Raw genomic sequence first — 20,254 nt, 5'->3', positions numbered from 1 at the left:
CAGGGTCGGTTGACCCACACCGATTTCCCCACTCTCTAGCGACCACAGTTTTGGCCCTAGGCTGGTGTATTTGGTATAGAGGTCAAGCGTGTATAAGTATAAGTCTTTGTCATCAGATTAACACACATACACACATGCGATGGGCGACCCACAGGAACACACACCACACATGCACTGAGTCGCTGACAAACTGTTCTCTGCACCTCCCATCCCATCGTTCTTCCCTCCAAGGGCAGCCGAGAGCAGACAAGGGCTGCGGCGAGCGCCTCGCCCGGGGACCAATCCAAGTGCTCCTGTCCGTCTTCGTCAGGGACGCGACAGCGTTAGCGATCTGTTGTGCATGTTTTTCCATTGGGTTTATCTTATCGGGAGGGGAAACCCTTGCGAGCACGGGGGGAACATGCAAACTCCACACAGAATGGCCCAGGACAACTGGCAACACGGCAACCTGGTCCCCAAGCGGGAATCGAATCCACAACCTTCTAGCTGTGAGGCGACAGTGTTAACCTACACCACCCATGCCGTGTGTGCGTGCCTGTGCGTGTGAATGCATGCTAACGTTGATGTATGCGCGTACGCAGGTTTACCCACCTACCTCAGCAAGAGGCCTCTCTGCATGGAGGTTCCTACTGTTTTGTGTTTTGCAGGGGGTATGATGACAATTCCCTCCCAGCCAGCCTCGTCCACAACCCCGCGCCCCATAAGCAGCATCACCACAATCATTAATCAGCATACTGTATTCATATGCACATTATAATACTATATATATATACTATAGGTCGTTTCTTCCAACACCATAAAAGATATGCATGCTATACGTAACATCCAGCTGCCATTAGGTCCTTGGCACTAGATGAGAATTGGAGTTGGAATGTGGCTACTGCTCCTAAATAGTTAGGATGAATTAAATGCAGAGGATACATTTTGAGTATGTAAAAATGTAAGAAGAGTAATTAAGAACTCGTCCTTGAATGGACTTAAAATGCAACGTTTAACAACTACTTCAGCAAATGATTAACTCTTTCAACCTCTGTTGCAATTGCCAATTTGGGGCTGCTGTTCTGTTATTTTGTTCATGAGAAGTCTACTGCCGCTTCAAATGCCCTAGATTTTGGACACTATTATTTACCTCCCCTTTTCTCCCACGCCGCTGGCCGCGTGTTTTCAGTAGGCAAGGGGGGGACTTTAAAAAAAAACGTCATCGAACTCTTGCTGCAGAGGCACGTTGTTGAGATGTGTATGGCCGCCCTAGAGACGTAGGTAGAAGGAGTAGCGGCGCGGCATACAATTGATAATTGTAGTAATCAATACTGTGTATATCATGCTAACGTTTTAATAATATACTCCAGAAATGGTTATTAATCAAAAATCTGTCATACGTCTTGTGGTTTCAAATAAGTACAACGGGCAACAATATAACAACAGCTCGTTTTAAACTACCATTGCGTTTCTATTCGAGGTGTTACGGTCCACACAGATGTACATGCACCGCCCACTTATGTCCCAGTGTTTTGGGGGATCTCAGGGAACAGACAGGCACTAGTCCAACGTGACCGAACATGCCCCGTGTGAGTTGACCACGCCCCCCCTCGACCAATGGGGAAACGCCCGACTGTGCAGCTGGTTCCTCGACTAATGATTTACGCCCCGGTTTGTGATTCGCCGGCAGGTCGCACACGTTCCTCACGTCATCACGTGTACCCCACGTGTGCCCCCCCTGCGCGTGTGAACTGACGTTGGGAAGACGATATGAGGGGTGTATGGCTGCCGCCGCGAGTCCGACACAACTGAAGACGCAGTCAGGGGAGAAGAACGTCGATGTTACTTCTATCTCTAGTAGTCCACAGAGAATTGTTTAACAGGGTGAATTAAATGGAATGCCAACGAATCTGATACTACCATCTAGAAGAAAACACATCCGAGGTAAGTAAAAAGCTTGCTCGACGATTTGTTCGTGTTTGTTTGGGGGGAGCGGTGGTGGTGATGTCCTTCTGTCTGTGTTAACTCGCTAGCTAAACGTTAGCTTAGCAGCGCCTTCAAAACAGAACGTTACGGTTAATTAAAATGCGTTATCATTTCATACAAGTATGACGGATGTCAGCCACCCATGACACATTGCACTCAGATTGTGTCTGGAGCTTTACATAACAACCAACAAAAGCACCTGGGCTGCAAAGGATAATATAATGATGTATGTGTCCTCCTTGTTCCATAAATGTATGTCTCTGCGCTTACACCTCAACTGGTGTTTGATTGATTGATTGATAATTGTATTAACAGATTGCAGAATGGGTACAACAATACAGTACAGCAGCTCAATACACACAATTGTTAAGGTGATGCAGACCAGAGAAATACTTTCATCTTGTTTACATCAGGGTCCCCCATTTTCAATTCATCATAACATAATGACATACAGATAGACAGTACTGCTACATCTTGTGCTGAACTGCTGATGTACTTGTTCTATAAGTCTCATGCATGAGACACTGACTGTACAGACCGGGATAGTCATGTTGTCTGCGGCTGGGCTGCATTTCATTGGATGCACATTCCCCTTTACAGCTGAGCTGCTGCACACCCACTTTAAAGCATCCTATAGCATTGTGTGTAGGATGGTTCGGTGTGAATGGGCGGCGCTGCACATGTTAATGTTAAACTAAAGGCCCTTTTAATCTAATTGCAAAACCACCAGAAGACCCGTAGTCCCTGTACTTTTCCTATAATTACGCGATGATTCAGACCCTGCTGCAGAGAACTCGTGTGTCCTGTGGCTCACGTGGAGCTCATTTGACTTGAGGATTTCAGCGAGCAGTGATACTTGTGTGGTGGATGTGAGAAGGCAGGGGAAACAGGTGTTGGAGTTATGTATATATGTATATATATACCAGTGGTTTCATTGGGGGTAAACTCGACATGTCTCATCGGAGCAGTGTTTGTTATTACGTTATAACACATTGCTATTGCGTTGAACTGAGCTGACATTGTGTGGTGGCCTGGTGGGCCCCCCCCGTGTGTGAAATCCTCATCAGACGCTTCATGGCAGTGGTTGCAGAGCACATGTTGTACCCACAAAATGTACCCTCTTTCGTGTGGCTTATATATGCGACTGGTAAAAGTCCTGTGAGATGTTTCCCTGGGGAAAATCAGCCAGTCCTCTCATTGTAGATTGTGTGTCATAAATTCACAATGTTGTTTCGAATAGGATGGAAGTTCAGGCTGTGTAGTCGGGATGTGTTTGAGACGGGGGACCCTGATGTAAACAAGACGAAAGTCTTTCTCTGGTCTGCATCCCCTTAACAATTGTGTGTATTCAGCCGTACTGTATTGTACCCATTCTGCAAATAACATTTTCAATCAATCAATCAAACGCGCATTAAACACAAGTCACACTATTGCATCCTGAAGTATGGAGGCTTTACAGGTAGTGCTTTGACTCCCCCTGGTGGCATTGTAACGGCGTCGCATGCAGGCTGTGACTCCATTGGGTTTTGAGTCGAATGCCATCTGCCATTGGCTTCGAGCGTCGTCCAATGAGCAGCGGGCAAGGCTCGCGGACCTCACACCCGTGTACACGTGCCTCTGGTGTCTCCCGCTGGGGAGGGGGCGGGGGGCGGGGCGTAGGTAGAGGGACGGTGGACTCTTATGTTCACACGCGCTCACTGCCGCTCAGCAAAGCGAATCCTGCTGCAAGAAGTACAACGTGTTTTGTAGACGCGCGCGGACAGACTGGGCGGAGACCTGCTACGGAACGACGTGAGTTTTAATAACCATCTAGTTTTAACCATAATACTAATTGATTAGTCTCCGTCGACACTGCAGGCGTTTGTGCTTTATTGACTCGTTACTTCATAACTTTGCTATATAGAACGCACTGTTTGTGATTGACAAAATGTATTAACAAAAGATCTTTTGGGAAAGATGTTAATGTATTTAAATACATATATATATATAGCAGGTGCTGGTTGACTGCGACTGACTAATCCATAGTTTACATATGTATATATATATAATATAGTCGTCACTGTTGGTCATTTACATGGTTGTGTTGTGAATGATGAATGAATGAATGAAAACTTTATTTAACAGATTGCAGAATGGGTACAGTACGGCTCAATACATCAGGGTCCCCCATTTTCAATTCATAGTGAATTTTGTGTCATTTATTTGTTGTAATAGGGGTTTGGCCTTATTCACTTGTATATTCTGCAGTCACATCACTATGACTAGTATTTAAAATATTATTTTATAATCAGATGATCTGCTTAATGAGAAAGGACCGGATGAGAGGTCATTAATAGTCGAAGTGGAAGTATGGATGGATGGATGCCCTCCCGGTCTCGTAAGCCCCATCCCGTGCCCACGTTTCCGGAAAACGGAATTGGAACACATCTCGACCCGGCTCAGTGCGCTTCGGGTGTGTCATGGCTCGTCGTGTATATATGTGATCATCTGTCTGACCATGCGTGGTGCGTGAGGCTGTCTGGTTAGGATGGAAAGACGTGAGGAAGGTGGGGTGATTCTACATGGTACATTCAGAGGAATCAAACGTGGTCCAGACAACCTTGATCTATAACCCTGCGTAGTGCGTGTCCAGTACTCCTGATCTGATCCGTCAGTTAGTTGTGTGTGCGTGTAATCGTTTGCATTCGTAATCCCAGTCCTGGGATTTTCTTAGGCTGCTTCCGCTAATATCTCCAGTCCCAAGCAGACAGCGGGTCTTAAACCCCTTCAGTGTCACAGTGGCATCCAACCAGAGTGCAAATGTAACCGTAAAGTGCAATAGTAATATACAATGGACATACAATCTACTATTTATACCCGTACTGAAAAGAACCGACTACGTCAAACAAACGCTCACCTCTCCTCCCGCCCCCAGAATGATGTACCCGAGTCTCACTCTGATTACGTCTCCCAGACGAAGGAGTTTAGATGATTACCGGGATGAGTCTTTCTACTCGCGCAGGAAGGAAAAGCCTCTGGGCCTTAAAAAAGTGCGTAGCCACCTTTTATACACCCTGCGAGACCATTTCCGAGATACACTTCTCGCTCTATTATATCATATTCAGCAAATATATGCCAGTCTTCTGTAGACTAGATGGAAAGATAAGGTACGACTTATCGTCCACCAGAAATTGAATTGTCCCACGCCCAGAGACCTGAAAACGCACTGCAAATGTATGTAATATTCTGGCGGAAAATATGAAGACAGCCTATCACTTAACCCAGCTGGCTCTGTAGAAGATGCAGGCCTCTATACAACCCCCTCCATTAAGTGAAACACGACTCCGAATTCCACTTAAACGTGTTTTGACGTTGAAATGTTCTTAAAAGTAAAAAGTACACATCCTATGAGGCTCTTGTATGTCATTGTTCAGATGCGTTCAACTCTTCTTGGCCTCCAAAGGTTGTATTTAAGTGGTTGGCGGTCCACTTATGCCGGCTAAGATTAGCCTGCGCTTAAAAATAGTCGGGCATTGGAAAAAACGATTGGTCCTATTTTTAAATCTCTTTTCAGTGTGTACCCGGGCTATTGATGGAAGTCTTGAGCTATTTTTATTTAATTGAAACAGCCATGTTGACTTTTTTTTGTTCATTCTTTTTTTCATCAGTGTAATCTCAAAAGCATGAAATGCCTTGAAACAAACTCAATCTAACAGAGCTTTTCTCTCTCCCCCCCTTTCTTTCTTTCTCTCTGTTTTCCTCCCACCAGGTGGCCTTTATCGTTAACTCGAGGATCAACACAAGGCGCCAAGACACAACACAGACGGTGTCTTGCTCTCTCTTCTGCCAGATTCATCTCTCTCTTATTTTTGTTTCTTTCCTCAAAAGATCCTAGAAGATAACTGGCTTTTTCCTCTGGCAGGAAAAGCATTTGTCCGTTTTGAGGGGGAAAAGCAGTGTTTTTGAAAAGCGGCACTTAAAGAAAAAACGAAATAAAACAACCTCATCGGAGGTCACCGCCACACATTTTGAACCGTTTCTCGCCTTCTTCTCTGGGAGAAAGCATGAATTTCTCTCCTCAGTTTTTAAACCAACAAACATCAGTTATGTTCCACTCTTGTAATCATAGTAGTCCCACTTAAAGTGAGAAGAAAATAGTTTCTCCACCCCCACACACACACACACAGCTAGTTCTCATTTCAGTTTGTCTGACATCTCAAGCCTCGCATCTCAAGCCTCACCAGCCTCGTTCTACTTCAGCATGAGTTACGATGCACCCAAAGTAGGGGGTCAATCGGACAAGGAGGACCAGGAGGCGAGACCGGGAGGACTGAACTCCCTGAGCGGCAATGGCCAGGCGAGCGCCAACAAGGCTAACGGAGGCGGCGGCTTGTCCCCGAGCAGCAGGTCCGGGGGATCGTCCCGGGACCAGCGGGGGGGGCCCAACTCCGACGACATGGACGCCGGCCTCTCCAGCGGGAACGACTCCGGCGAGCGGGAGAGCGAGCGGGGCACGGAGCGGGGCGGCGGCTCGCGCGGGCGCCAGTCCAACCGGAGCTCCTCCCACAGCGGCTCCAACGGCAAGGACTCCGGCATCCTGGAGAACACGGCGAGCAACAAGAGGTGAGCAGCCTGGAGGTGGATGAGCTTAAAGGCTGAGCTGAAATGCCCTTTAAAAACCTGCGTGTGGCGGTTCTACTAACCAGATCAAAGAAAGATAAGATACAACTTCATTGTCCACCGGAAATTGAGTTGTCCCCTGCATGAAGTGGAAAGTACGTACGCTACACTGTGGTGATGCAGAACAGATTAATGGTTATAGAAGAGTGCAGGTGGACCTTTAGAGAAATATGACATAACAGATGAAAGCGCAGGCTGATGGAGGATCTATTGTTGATGCAGGAAGGACAGGCATTTGCTAAATAAGACTGCAATAATGTTTATTTCCACCCCCCCTCCCACACTTGCTATAAGTACAGGTTTCTCCCAGGGCTGTTCTCTACGGGACCCCATTTGCATTTGTACTTCTAACAAATAACAATTTCATATTCCAGTATCTCCACCAAACCACTAGAACACAGGTGTCTGTGCTAAAACGAATAGTTTTATAAAATGTTTGCATAATTTCCTTTTTGCACAGAGAAAGTTGCCATCAAGCAAATTTGGACCTGTAGCCCCTGGGTTACCTGTAGCAACTGTCTCCTTTTAACCCATCGCACGCCCAGGACTGGGTTCCGGTCACCTAAGCTACATCACACGGCAAAGAATTTACTCAATCTATTTAATCCTCCCCCGGCTAATCGGTTTCTCACAACGCTCTGCTCGCCTGCTGCTCCATTTCACAGGCTGCTACGCGGGTGGACAGCAGCTAAAATCCCTTTTGGTTATTTTATATATATATATATGTGTGTGTGTTTCTTCCCATATCACCCAGCCAAACTAACGTAAAACTCCTCCACCCTATCCAGCTCCAACTCCAACTCCCAGTCGCCCCCCAGCAGCTCGCTGGCCTACAGCCTGATGTCGGCCAGCTCGGAGCAGCCCTCCACCTCGGGCTGCAGCAGTGACCAGTCGGCACGCCTGCAGACCCAGAAGGAGCTGATGAAGGCCCTCAAGGAGCTCAAGATCCGCCTGCCCGCCGAGCACAAGGGCAAGGGCCACTCCAGCACCCTGGACGCCCTCAAGTACGCCCTCAACTGTGTCAAGCAAGTCCGAGGTGAGGCTTTTTGATTTGATCCCAGCTTGGTAGTGGTATAAGTGTTTGTAATTCCTTTTTTTAAATATAATTTCTAGTGTAACTCGCCAGACTCATACCATTTTTAACACACTCTTCTGCCAAAACAGTGGAAAAAAAAATAGGTTTTCAAAGCTTGTCACATGGCTTCTCTTGATTCCAGGTGGGGGATCCCATTTATTGGCCACCAGGAATAGCTCGGCCACCAGGAATAGTTCAGCCACCAAAACACAACGGTGTGACTCATAACGGCCTCTACACGCACTGGCAAATGTTGGGTTACATAACACCCCCATTCATGTTGGTCCCCTTGCGAAAACATGTGATTACTTTTCAATGGCTCATTTCCATTAGTTTCCACTAGATGTCTAGTATATATCCGTTTATCCCTTTATCACATTGACATTTCTCAGTGACACACCCTGACCTTAAGTATGATATCTTGATGTTCATTTTGTGTTATTTTGCCTTTTTTTTTTAGTTTTTATTTTCTAAAGTATATATGTGTTTTGACGCTGTGTGTTTTTTCGCCTGTTCTCCAGCCAACCAGGAGTACTACCACCAGTGGAGCGTGGACGAGTGTCACGGCTGCAGCCTCGACCTGTCCACCTTCACCATCGAGGAGCTGGACAACATCACCTCCGAGTACACCCTCCGAAACACCGTAAGTTCATCAACATCACCTCCGAACACACCCTCAGAAACACTGTAGGTTATCGACATCACCTCCTAACGCCGTAAATTAGTAAGACTCGAACTTGCTCCGGGGTCTCGAGTCGAGTTCAACTAGGACTAGGAAGTCTTGGGCCTTCTACAGATCTAGGACTAGAACTCAAATAAATCGGCTTTCTAACAACCCCCTCCCTTCCTCCCTCCCAGGACACCTTCTCCATGGCGGTGTCGTTCCTGTCGGGGAAGGTGGTGTACGTCTCCCCCCAGGGCTCGTCCCTGTTGTGTTGCAAGCCCGAGCGGCTGCAGGGCACCATCTTCTCCGAGCTCCTCGCTCCCCAGGACGTCAGCACCTTCTACAGCAGCACGGCCCCCTGCCGCCTGCCCCCCTGGGCCACCTGCATCGGTTCAGGTGAGACGAGTTGATAATGAGAATGTAAATATGCAGACGTTAAATTGTCCGGTATTTATTTATTGTTCGGATCGGCTTAATATTGGTATTTATTTATTTTAATCTTTTATTCATTGCACACATTTTTGCGATGTAGTCCCGCAAACTGACCGCGCGTGTGTCCTCTCTCTCTCTCCCACCCTCCAGTCTCCCCGACGGCTGACTGCACCCAGGAGAAGTCCATGTTCTGCCGGATCAGCGCCGAGCGGGCGCCGCACGGGGGCGAAGACATGCACTACAACCCCTTCCGGCTCACGCCGTACCAGCTGAGCATCCGGGACTCTGACGACGCGGAGGCCCAGCCCTGCTGCCTGCTCATCGCAGAGAGGGTCCACTCCGGATACGAAGGTAACGCTTCACCACGCGGATGATGTGGCTAATGGAAGACAATATATAGATGGATAATATCTTTCTACGCTACCTTTCGTTTACTGGCCGGCCTCTCTTTAAACCTCTAGGCCACCCTGCCTCTATTAATGTGTTGCATGCCTGCGCTCCGCAGTGCACCTCTCCCTGTGTTGTTGGCTAACTGTGTCCTTTTCCCCATGTCGCCCTTCAGCTCCTCGCATCCCTGTAGATAAGAGGATCTTCACTACCAGCCACACTCCCAGCTGCCTCTTCCAGGAGGTGGATGAGAGGTCAGTACAACCGTCCGGCTTCAACGGCACAATATATTTTTAATTAACAATACGTCGATCAGAGTAGATGATGTGTAAATTCCATGTTTCCAGAACTTGCTAAATGTTTTTTTTTATATCCATAAACGTATTGCCTATTGTATTTTGGCGTAACTCCAAAGGCATAGTGAACGTTTTGAGCTTTCTTAAGTAAATTGATTGGAAAACTCACTGCAGAGCGCCCCACGCCCCAACTCATTAAGTTAGGTGACCTGGTTTAGGCTTAACACTCCGCCACCAACTCTTACCACCAATGTACCACTAGGTGATCCATCCAGGTGTGATTTTTCCAGAGTTAAGGTCAAAACACCCAAATGGCCCCCCGCTGCTCTTGTGTTAACGTGGCATGAATGTTGTGTGTGCAGGGCGGTGCCGTTGTTGGGGTACCTTCCCCAGGACTTGGTCGGAACCTCCATTCTGCTCTACATCCACCCCGAGGACAGACCCATCATGGTGGCCATCCATAAAAAGAGTGAGTCTCTCCGCTTTGCTTGTACGCCGATGACAATTCCCTCAGGGGATTAACGAGCCGTGCATCTTGTCTCTCCATCTGCCTTCTTTCTACCTCTTAAGCCCTTTCTCTCCCGTTATACAAGTATCTTCTATACACACGTCTCCTTCCCTTTCCCCAGTTCACGTCGATACAACGGCTGTCTTTCCTCTCGTTCTAAACCTCTAGTTTGTTTTTTTCTCTCCCCTCAGTCCTGCAGTTTGCCGGCCAGCCGTTTGACCACGCTCCCCTGAGGATGTGCGCTCGCAACGGGGAATACCTGACCATCGACACCAGCTGGTCGTCCTTCGTCAACCCTTGGAGCCGCAAAGTGGCCTTCATCGTGGGGCGCCACAAAGTCCGAACGTAAGCCCACCTCTACATTTGGATGAAGTGGGAGAGGGACACCAGAGAATGTATTCTGTGTTTACTGCAGAGCGGAGGGACTGGGAGACTCATGTTACTGACCATAACACACTATATCAGTGATGGCTGTCGGAATGTCACTCATCCCCCCCCTCTCTCTCTCTCCTCCCTCCAGGAGCCCCCTGAACGAGGACGTGTTCACCACGCCGCGGGGCCTTGAGGGCCGCGCCACCACGCCAGAGATCGTCCAGCTGAGCGACAAGATCCATCGGCTCCTGGTGCAGCCCGTGCACAGCGGGGGGTCCCAGGGCTACAGCTCGCTGGGCTCCAGCGTCTCCCGCGGGTCCCGGCGCTCGCGCCCCCACCAGCACCTGAGCGCCTCGTCCAGCGACAGCAACACCAGCCCGCCTGCAGAGGACGCCGCCATCTCCGCACACAACAAGCCTGTGAGTGCGAGTGAATCCTGGGCAGAGGGGGGGTGGCTTAAACAGCCTTAAAAATGTACAGATTGATTGATTGATTGATTGATTGATTGAAGTTTATTTCAAATATGCAACATAACAAACAAACATCCAAGTACATATTATATAGCCTTAAGCCGTTCAAATAATAAATGTATATAAAGAATAACAAAGGACAAACAAAAAAGTCAAACAACATTTTTTTGGGTGACATTTACATATTTGAAGAGGAGTGGGAAGAAGCATCCACTTATTTAATCCCACCCCTATTTACTCATCAGAACATACTATATTTTATTTACTAATTCATACATTACTAGACTTATATTGAAAAAAATTACTTGGTTAGCAATACATTTTTTAATAATACCTTAATACCTTTATATTATATTATATATATATATAACGCCTTATAAATAATAACGAACAAACAAAATGCACAGTGGCTCATGACTTCCTGTGTGCCGGTTTGCAGATGACGTTCCAGCAGATCTGCAAGGACGTCCAGATGGTAAAGACCAGCGGCCAGCAGGTCTTCATCGAGTCCCGCAACCGCCAGCCGCCCAGGAAGCAGGCCAGCAACGTAGGCGCGGTGAGCGGCTTCAGAGCCATCGCCACCAGTGACCCCATCCGGGGTTTGATCGCCGACATCACCGGGCCTCCTCCCAAAGCCCTGGTCCTGGCTCCGCTCGTACAGAAGGACCCCCCGACGGCCTACTCCTACCAACAGATCAACTGTCTGGACAGCATCATAAGGTAGGCTTAGCGCCAGGACTTCAGTGTGCATTTGTCTTAAGGCAGAGACCACTTATCGATTCATCGATAACTGCGTGAAATCGATAAGTGGCATCACTTATTGTTTTTTTGCATGTGTAAAATTTTTTATTTTAATTATATTTTTTTTAAATACTTTATACTATACTAAAATACTAGGTCTTGTGGCATGTCTTAGTTAAAACATCCCCATTTCATGTAAATTCAGTTGAATTGCAACTCTGCACTTCATTCAATATGCAGTGCACTCCTCCATCACATCCAGAGACCACCGACTATAAAATGAGAAGGATCACTGTGGTAGTTTTCAATGGGGAAATCTGTAACACTAAAGATGACAATGACAAAGAATTGCTGCAATATAAACATAAATTTGTTGTTTAAATAATAATATATATATATATATATAAAATAAAAAAAAATAATAATAATACAAATATCGCTATTTATCGATTCTTTGTCCTGATTTTAGCGATTCTTCCAAATGGCATATCGTCTCAGCCTTAATTCGTCTTGATACCGGGGCCAATTAACCTCTCGTCTCGATCCTCCAATGATAACTCCGACTGACGACCTCACTTCCTCTCTCTCTCTCTCGCACCCCTCCAGGTACCTGGATGGCTGTAACGTTCCCAACACCATCAAGAGGAAGTGCGGCTCGTCCACCTCCACCTCCGACGACGACAGGCAGGAGGCCGGCCGCAAACACAAAGGTAATTTGTTCTTCTACTTCCTTGTCCCGTGCTGTCGGTCCACAGTGGCTAATAACCCAGTTCACTAACCCAGTTAGAACGATGCAAGAGACACAAACTGACCGGCCCACCTGCAGAAAACCACACACCCTATTAATTACCTTCATGGACAAAATGCACGCGGTGTCTCTCACTCTATGCGTTTTGTCCGGGGAGAGAATTAATGTGTGCGTGTGGTTGTTTCTGCAGGTGGTGCGGTGGGCGTGCGGAGGCAGCCGTCGGCCCCTCTGGCCCTGGCCATCAAGGCGGAGAGCGTGGCCTCTGTCACATCGCAGTGCAGTTTCACCAGCACCATTGTCCACGTGGGAGACAAGAAGCCCCTCGAATCAGGTACGCTACCCTCCAGACCCTCTCGCCGCCCGGCCGGGGTGGATACCCTCTCTTCCTCTTTGGGTTACCAGTGTTCTTGGTAGAAATTATTTGACCCCCTCGGTTTGTTCCCAGACCCTTTTTGTTTGATTTATTTCCCCCCCATCCTCTGCCGTTTCTGTAACCTCTCTCCCCCTCTGTCCCATCACAGACATCGTCATGGAGGAGGCTCCTCCCACTCCCATGCCGGCCCTGACCCGCTTCGCGCCCGCTCCGGCCATGCCCATAGCGCCGCTGCCTCCCGCAACGTCCGCCAGCCAGCCCGAGAGGGACAGCGGCAGGAGGAGCGGAGGAGGAGCGGCGGGGCGCCTGGGACTGACCAAGGAGGTGCTGTCAGCCCACACCCAGCAGGAGGAGCAGGCGTTCCTCGACCGCTTCAAGGACCTCAGCAAGCTGCGCGTGTTCGATACGCCCATGGCCATTCACTGCCACGCCACGGCTACCAACCCTCTGACTAGAGGTGAGACATGCAACACACACACACTGATGTTCTCAAAGTAGAGCTAGATTTTTGCTTGATGGAAGATGAGTGTCTAAATAAATCGGAATTGACATTTAGAACACATTTTAATCTGGTGTCTGACTTTAACACTAAGCCTCTCTCTCTCAGGAGCGCGTTGTTCTCGCGACTACCCGGCAGCAGGGGGCAGTAGCGGTCGCAAACGTGGCCGCGGGGGCAAGCGGCTGAAGCACCAGGAGATGTCTGACCATCACAGCTCCATGGGCCTCGGCAGCAGCCTGCAGGAGCTCTCCGCCAGCACCACCCCGCTGGCCATCACCATGCCCCTGGGGGCCCCCACCACCTCCTCCTGGCCCACCTCCGTGGGCTCCCCGGCCAGCCTACCGTCTGTCGCCTACCCCCCCGGGATGCTCCCCCTATACCCCATCTACCCACCGCTCCCCCAGGTCTTGCCCATCCCGGACCCGTCGTGCTTCCCCGTCCCGATGGTTCCCCCCATGATGGCCCTGGTGCTGCCCAACTACATGTTCCCCCAGATGGGCGGCCTGGCCGCGCCCGGACACTTCTACAACCCCAACTTCCCCTACCCCGGGGCGTCCCCGGTGGCGGCCCTGCCCATGCCCATCCCCATGCCCATGCCCATCCCCATGCCCATGGTGGCCGCAGCCCCCCCCGCCCCGTCCTGCTGCAGCACGCCCCTGTCCTGTAGCCAGACGCCGGTCGACCGCGAGGGGGCAGAGTCCCCCCTCTTCCAGTCGCGCTGCTCCTCCCCACTCAACCTGCTGCAGCTGGAGGAGACGCCTAGCAACCGGCTGGAGGTCGCCACGGCGCTGGCCGCCTCGCAACAGGCCGCGCCTCCCGCGCAATTGGCCTCTGACAACCAGAGGAGCTCCACCGACGCCGCCAAAGAGAACGAGAACGTGAGTTTCCCTATTCAGTTTGGAATCGGTGAACAGTGAAACGGTCTCTTATCTTCACTGAGGGTTAAGATCTGATGGTGTTGTTCCATTGTGATGTGGAACTGATAATAGGCTGTACAAATCCTAATTTGAAACTTGAGCAAAAAAAACGAAATACTGTAAACATCTAGTCTTTTGATGGATGAGATAAAAAAATAAAAAAATGTAAGTTATTATTATTATTATATATATATATTTACACATTGTTCTCCCTCTCGTTGACCTCAGGCTGAGACCAACGAGTCTAACCAGGACGCCATGTCCACCTCCAGTGACCTGCTGGACCTGCTGCTTCAGGAGGACTCCCGCTCAGGCACCGGCTCGGCCGCCTCCCGCTCGGGCTCCTCTGGGACCGGTTCCGGCTCCAACGGATGCAGCTCCTCTGGCACCAGCGGCACCAGTGAGTAGATACATGCAGCACCACACCGCACCACACAAACCCTAAATTTTCAACCTCCTACCACTGTGCCTAATAGGATATGGGGCACCTTGCATTTAAAAATGTTGTCAGTTGAGCGGATTTGACCAGAGGGGGGGGTATTAATAATTTTAATACTGGGGGGGTATTAATACTTTTAATACTGGGGGGGGGGGGGGGTATTAAAAGCAGGGTTCGCACAAGGTCCTTGAAGTGCTTAAAGTGCTTGATTTTTGACAAAAGAAAAGTCTAGGCCTGGAATTCCTTGAAAATGGCAAAAAATTATTAACAATGTGCTGAAATTCAAATCAACCATTCGCATTGAACATTTTGTTCATCCATGATTAATAGTTCTGAATCAAGAAATCGTCTCGCATGCTCCAACTGCTTTTCCTCATTTCTTTGTGTGATGCTCTAGCTTGCTCTAGCTCGAAAACAGGCCAAGAAGATGCTTAAAAAAAAATCAGCATTTAAAAGTGAATTGTATCCTTGAAAATGAAAAATAGTGCCTGGAAGAGTACTTAAAAGTCATTGAAGCTAATTTTGCAATGTCCGTGGGAACCCTGGAAAAGGTATTGAATTCATAATTCAATTGAAGGCCTTAAAAGGTATTCATACAATTGACGGTGATCTCAAACCTGCCCCCTTTCCTCGATCCTCCAATCACAGCTGTTGCTTCAGGATACGGTGACCCCTGCTAAACTAAAAGGAGAGCTCCTCTCTCCCGTCCTCGCCCCTCCGAATCGAATTAGCTCAATCTGCCGTGATGAAACGGTCTCGTGGAGTGCAGACAAATCACAGGAGACGTGGGGCGGGGCTTGAAATATGCATCTCACACGCGCCTGCTCACTGATGATTCAATATATTATTCAAAAGGTTATTTAACTCATCTCCCACACTGATGACTCAATATATCATTCAAAAGGTTATTTTACTCATCTGCCACACTGATGACTCAGTATATTATTCAAAAGGTTATTTAACTCCAGTTCGCTGATATATGCATTCATGCTTGAGAACCAGGAGCTTAACGTGTCCCCTCTCTGCCCCGCGCGCTCCCTCAGGTCGCAGCCAGAGCAGCCACACCAGCAAGTACTTCGGCAGCATCGACTCATCGGAGAACTCCCGCAAGCAGGCAGGAGGCGGCAGCTCCGGGGGCGAGGAGCAGTTCATCAAGTGCGTCCTGCAGGACCCCATCTGGCTGCTCATGGCCAACGCCGATGACAAGATCATGATGACCTACCAGCTTCCCATCAGGTAATTCCTCACGCTTTGTTTTCTCTTGTTATATTTACCCACATTTTACCATTCTTTTTTCATTTAGTCATTATTTGTGTTTTTTATTTCATTATTTACCCAAATCAATTTTAAGTATCTATTTGAATAATTTTGTCATTATTAGAGTTGTTTTTTTATATAATCCCACGTGTAAAGCGCCTTTGGGTACCCAGAAAAGCGCTATATAAGTCTGATGTATTATTATTATTAGATTCACCCCACTGTGGCGACAATAAGCAAGTCCACAGGCGCTGTTGGGAGGTTCGAGTGCCTTGCTCGAGGGCACATCGATGTGTATTACTATTTTCTTCTTTGTCGCTGCGCTGTTCTAACCCTGCCTCGTCTTGTGTAACCCAGGGACATAGAGGTGGTTCTGCGCGAGGACCGCGAGGCGCTGAGGAACATGCAGAAGCAGCAGCCCCGCTTCACCGAGGAGCAGAAGCGGGAGCTGAGCCAGGTCCACCCCTGGATCCGCACGGGGCGCCTGCCCAGGGCCGTGAACATCTCCGTAAGTAGAGAGGCTGGTGTGTGTGTGTGGGACCAAATCATGTGACCAGGCAAATATAAACGAGTAAATAACTGTCTAGGGTCTAATGTCGGTATCTTGTAATAGTCGAGTTTGGTTTAAAAGTCCCACCTCAATATCGAATCCCTTCATTCTCTGCGTGTGCAAGAACCAAGATGAATGTTAGCAGAGGCCCAGATTTGTCCACTACCATTATTCAGATTCATTTATTGTCACAGTTTTTCAAATGTACATAAAGTCAGAAAACCGTGAGACGCTTGTTTTTCCCGGCTCCTCAACCGTATTAGATTTGTAAACACTTTCTATCTATACAAACTATAACTAATGAGATAAACTATAGAATTAAACATAATACAATGCTATGCTAACTGTGTAAATAGCTATAGACTATAAACTAAAACTAGAACTAAACTACTATAGAACTAAACTACTATAGAACTACACTACCATTAGGAAGCAGCAGTTGACCAACTCTCTCTCCATCCTCAGGCATGTACAGGCTGCAAGAGTCTCCTCTCGGTGCCACCGGCCCCCTACGATCTGGAGATGGAGCTGTGCAGTGTCCTGGAGACCCCAAAGGGTGCCGTCGGTCAGCCCAAAAAAGACCTCCCCGAAAACGCCATGGAGGAGGAGGAAGGGGAGGGAGCCAAGAAACCAGGCAACGACCAGGAAATGGCCACGGAGGAGCCGGAAGTCAGGTCTCGGATCCGCGAGGTGAAGACTGTGACGGCCGACTCGCGTATGACCCACTGAGGCGTCTGTCGTGCCATCGTTTCCATCCTCGTGATGGCTCTTGAACCCCCCCCGGTGCCCCTGACGATCATTATACTATTCTGTGTACTATTCGATCGGGCTCCGGGTCAATCCGCGACTCCGGGTAAATCCGCGACTCCGGGTCCATCCGCGACGTCCGGGGTCCATCCGTCCGGGTCCATCCGCGACGTCCGGGTCCATCCGCGACGTCCGGGTCAATCCGCGACTCCGGGTCCAACCGGTGACAGTCGAGTCTCGGCGCCGGCGTTCCAGGTCGAGTTGCGTCGCATCTCTGTGTGAAGGAGCGGCCTCGGAAAGCCAGGAGGCCCAGTGCGCAAAAACACACTCAAGTTCTAGCGGACGGCGACTGTGCCGTTCGCTCCTTTATTGTTGTACCTTGTTGTGTAATTTATTGAAAGAGATGTAATGATGTAACGCTAGTGGTGGCGCACACAGGCCTGTGTCGGGAAACATTGAATGTGTTCGTAAGCAAAAAGGGTCACTTTATTTAAAGCTGCACTATGGACGAGGTAACCACACCTTATTTAAACATGGAAGATACGAGGAGGGACATTACTTAAAGCAAGGCGATGTTGGGCACCTTTATTTAAAAAAAATTATAATAATAATGTATTACAATTGTGGTGTTCCAAGTTTTAATCGTACGGATCTCGCGCCCCTACTCGCGGCCGAGCAGAAGGGCTCCTGTGGGGGATGTGACTGCTTCACACGTCACGGCTTGGATTGAGCTCAAGTCGGTCCAACTCTGACGTAGCTCGATTAAAGACTATATTCTTTCATGAAAAAAGTTCCATAGTGCAGGTTTAAAGTGGGGTTGTGTCATCGCAGTGTGGCCCCTCCCCCCATCCTCGAGATATATTGGTATCTTCTATACTCTTAACTGTCCCTGTCTGGGAGAGTTCACCTTTTACAAGGAGAGGGGAGTTTTATCTGCTTTCTCTGTTCTTGAATGTGTCCCAGATTGTCTGGGATGTTATGCGACTTTTATTCTTGATATTGTTCTCTTTAAACAGTTAGAAATTGGTATTTCTTCATGTAAAATGAATGCTTGTTAAAATTAAAAAAAAAACACACAAGAGCCATGTTGACGTTATTTAATAAGCTTTATGTATATTTAATTTTTATACATTCTATGCCACTGTAAATAATTACTGAGAGATTTAACACCCAGGGAGAAACTGTTCAGTGTTGTGATACGTCTGCAAATGTCTGTAAAAAAATAAATCAAAATCAAACCCCACCCTCTGAAAAGAGACTGGAATGAGGGTGCGGCTTCTGGTACCATGGTTACGGTTTGGCAAATCTAGTTCCTCTACTTGGGAGCGACTGGACAGTTAGTTGCACAACAAGGGACAACTATAGCAAATCGCCAAGAGACCGGACTATCGGTGCTTCTCATTGGCCGGGCATTAGCCAACCATGCGGGGTCACACTCTGTGAGGATCAGAAAGGACTCTTCATCAGAGATTTAACCGCCAGAAACCCACGAGAGCTGAAAGCACCTTTCGCTTGGGAGGCTCGTGTCACTGATCTGAGATCTGTGCGCGGCTGGAAAGAGTCGGGACGTTACGCTTGTAAACGCAGTGCAGAGGGAAAGAGTTTTCCGATCTTCAGTCATTTCCTCCATCTCTGTTCACTCTTGGTCACTGTTCTCCCTCGTGTTACTCTACTCTTATTGTGTCAAGTGGTGTCTGCGACTGTTTATACATATTTTTGTGAAATCCTTTGTATGAAAAGACAATAAAATTATATGAAATTATGCAAAGTGTGTTATTTTTATTATATACTTTATTTCTATCCTGTTGTCTCGTGATGGAAGTTCATCCAGCCTTCTTCATGTTGACAAGGGCATGTCCAGAAGAGAGAGACACTGCAGGGCATGTCCAGAAGAGAGAGACTGCAGGGCATGTCCAGAAGAGAGACACTGCAGGGCATGTCCAGAAGAGAGAGAGACCGCAGGGCATGTCCAGAAGAGAGAGACCGCAGGGCATGTCCAGAAGAGAGAGAGACCGCAGGGCATGTCCAGAAGAGAGACACTGCAGGGCATGTCCAGAAGAGAGAGAGACCGCAGGGCATGTCCAGAAGAGAGAGACCGCAGGGCATGTCCAGAAGAGAGAGAGACCGCAGGGCATGTCCAGAAGAGAGACACTGCAGGGCATGTCCAGAAGAGAGAGACACCGCAGGGCATGTCCAGAAGAGAGAGACACCGCAGGGCATGTCCAGAAGAGAGAGAGAGACACCGCAGGGCATGTCCAGAAGAGAGAGACACCGCAGGGCATGTCCAGAAGAGAGAGACACCGCAGGGCATGTCCAGAAGAGAGAGACACCGCAGGGCATGTCCAGAAGAGAGAGACCGCAGGGCATGTCCAGAAGAGAGAGACACTGCAGGGCATGTCCAGAAGAGAGAGAGACACCGCAGGGCATGTCCAGAAGAGAGAGAGAGACACCGCAGGGCATGTCCAGAAGAGAGAGAGAGACACCGCAGGGCATGTCCAGAAGAGAGAGGGAGACACTGCAGGGCATGTCCAGAAGAGAGAGAGAGACACCGCAGGGCATGTCCAGAAGAGAGAGAGAGACACCGCAGGGCATGTCCAGAAGAGAGAGAGAGACACCGCAGGGCATGTCCAGAAGAGAGAGAGAGACACCGCAGGGCATGTCCAGAAGAGAGAGAGAGACACCGCAGGGCATGTCCAGAAGAGAGAGAGAGACACCGCAGGGCATGTCCAGAAGAGAGAGAGACACCGCAGGGCATGTCCAGAAGAGAGAGAGAGACACCGCAGGGCATGTCCAGAAGAGAGAGAGACACCGCAGGGCATGTCCAGAAGAGAGAGAGACACCGCAGGGCATGTCCAGAAGAGAGAGAGAGACACTGCAGGGCATGTCCAGAAGAGAGAGACACTGCAGGGCATGTCCAGAAGAGAGAGAGAGACACCGCAGGGCATGTCCAGAAGAGAGAGAGAGACACCGCAGGGCATGTCCAGAAGAGAGAGAGAGACACACTGCAGGGCATGTCCAGAAGAGAGAGAGACCGCAGGGCATGTCCAGAAGAGAGAGAGACCGCAGGGCATGTCCAGAAGAGAGAGAGAGACACCGCAGGGCATGTCCAGAAGAGAGAGAGACTGCAGGGCATGTCCAGAAGAGACACTACAGGG

The 20,254-nt window shown here is 48.9% G+C and overlaps 1 protein-coding gene across 2 annotated transcripts; it reads left to right on the top strand.

Annotated features, from left to right (window-relative positions):
* Nucleotides 1-1,769: 1,769 nt before the first annotated feature.
* On the top strand, nt 1,770-18,220 carry per1b (period circadian clock 1b). 2 transcript variants are annotated; one of them, XM_084313683.1, is made up of 19 exons: nt 1,770-1,923; nt 5,714-6,567; nt 7,413-7,660; nt 8,221-8,342; nt 8,558-8,759; nt 8,946-9,146; nt 9,358-9,436; nt 9,841-9,947; nt 10,178-10,331; nt 10,507-10,777; nt 11,268-11,548; nt 12,176-12,279; nt 12,508-12,648; nt 12,839-13,147; nt 13,298-14,067; nt 14,335-14,506; nt 15,589-15,781; nt 16,160-16,310; nt 16,818-18,220. In XM_084313683.1, exons 2-19 carry the CDS (start codon nt 6,206-6,208, stop codon nt 17,079-17,081), a joined length of 4,131 nt encoding a protein of 1,376 aa, XP_084169809.1. In that variant the 5' UTR covers nt 1,770-1,923; nt 5,714-6,205; the 3' UTR covers nt 17,082-18,220. The 2 variants fall into 2 exon arrangements, with proteins under 2 accessions (XP_084169809.1, XP_084169810.1); XM_084313684.1 differs by lacking the exon at nt 12,508-12,648.
* Nucleotides 18,221-20,254: the final 2,034 nt, after the last annotated feature.

This window comes from Notolepis coatsorum (genome assembly GCF_963971535.1).
Source record: "Notolepis coatsorum genome assembly, chromosome: 4".
In the NCBI taxonomy this organism is placed as follows: Eukaryota; Metazoa; Chordata; class Actinopteri; order Aulopiformes; family Paralepididae; genus Notolepis; species Notolepis coatsorum.
This window is presented reverse-complemented; position numbering and strand designations above follow the sequence as displayed.

Coding starts and splice junctions, on each gene's coding strand:
- per1b (XM_084313683.1), top strand. CDS start 6,206: ATGAGTTACGATGCACCCAAAGTAGGGGGTCAATCGGACAAGGAGGAC. Junction 7,661..8,220: donor CTGTGTCAAGCAAGTCCGAG/GTGAGGCTTTTT, acceptor CCTGTTCTCCAG/CCAACCAGGAGTACTACCAC. Junction 13,148..13,297: donor TACCAACCCTCTGACTAGAG/GTGAGACATGCA, acceptor TCTCTCTCTCAG/GAGCGCGTTGTTCTCGCGAC.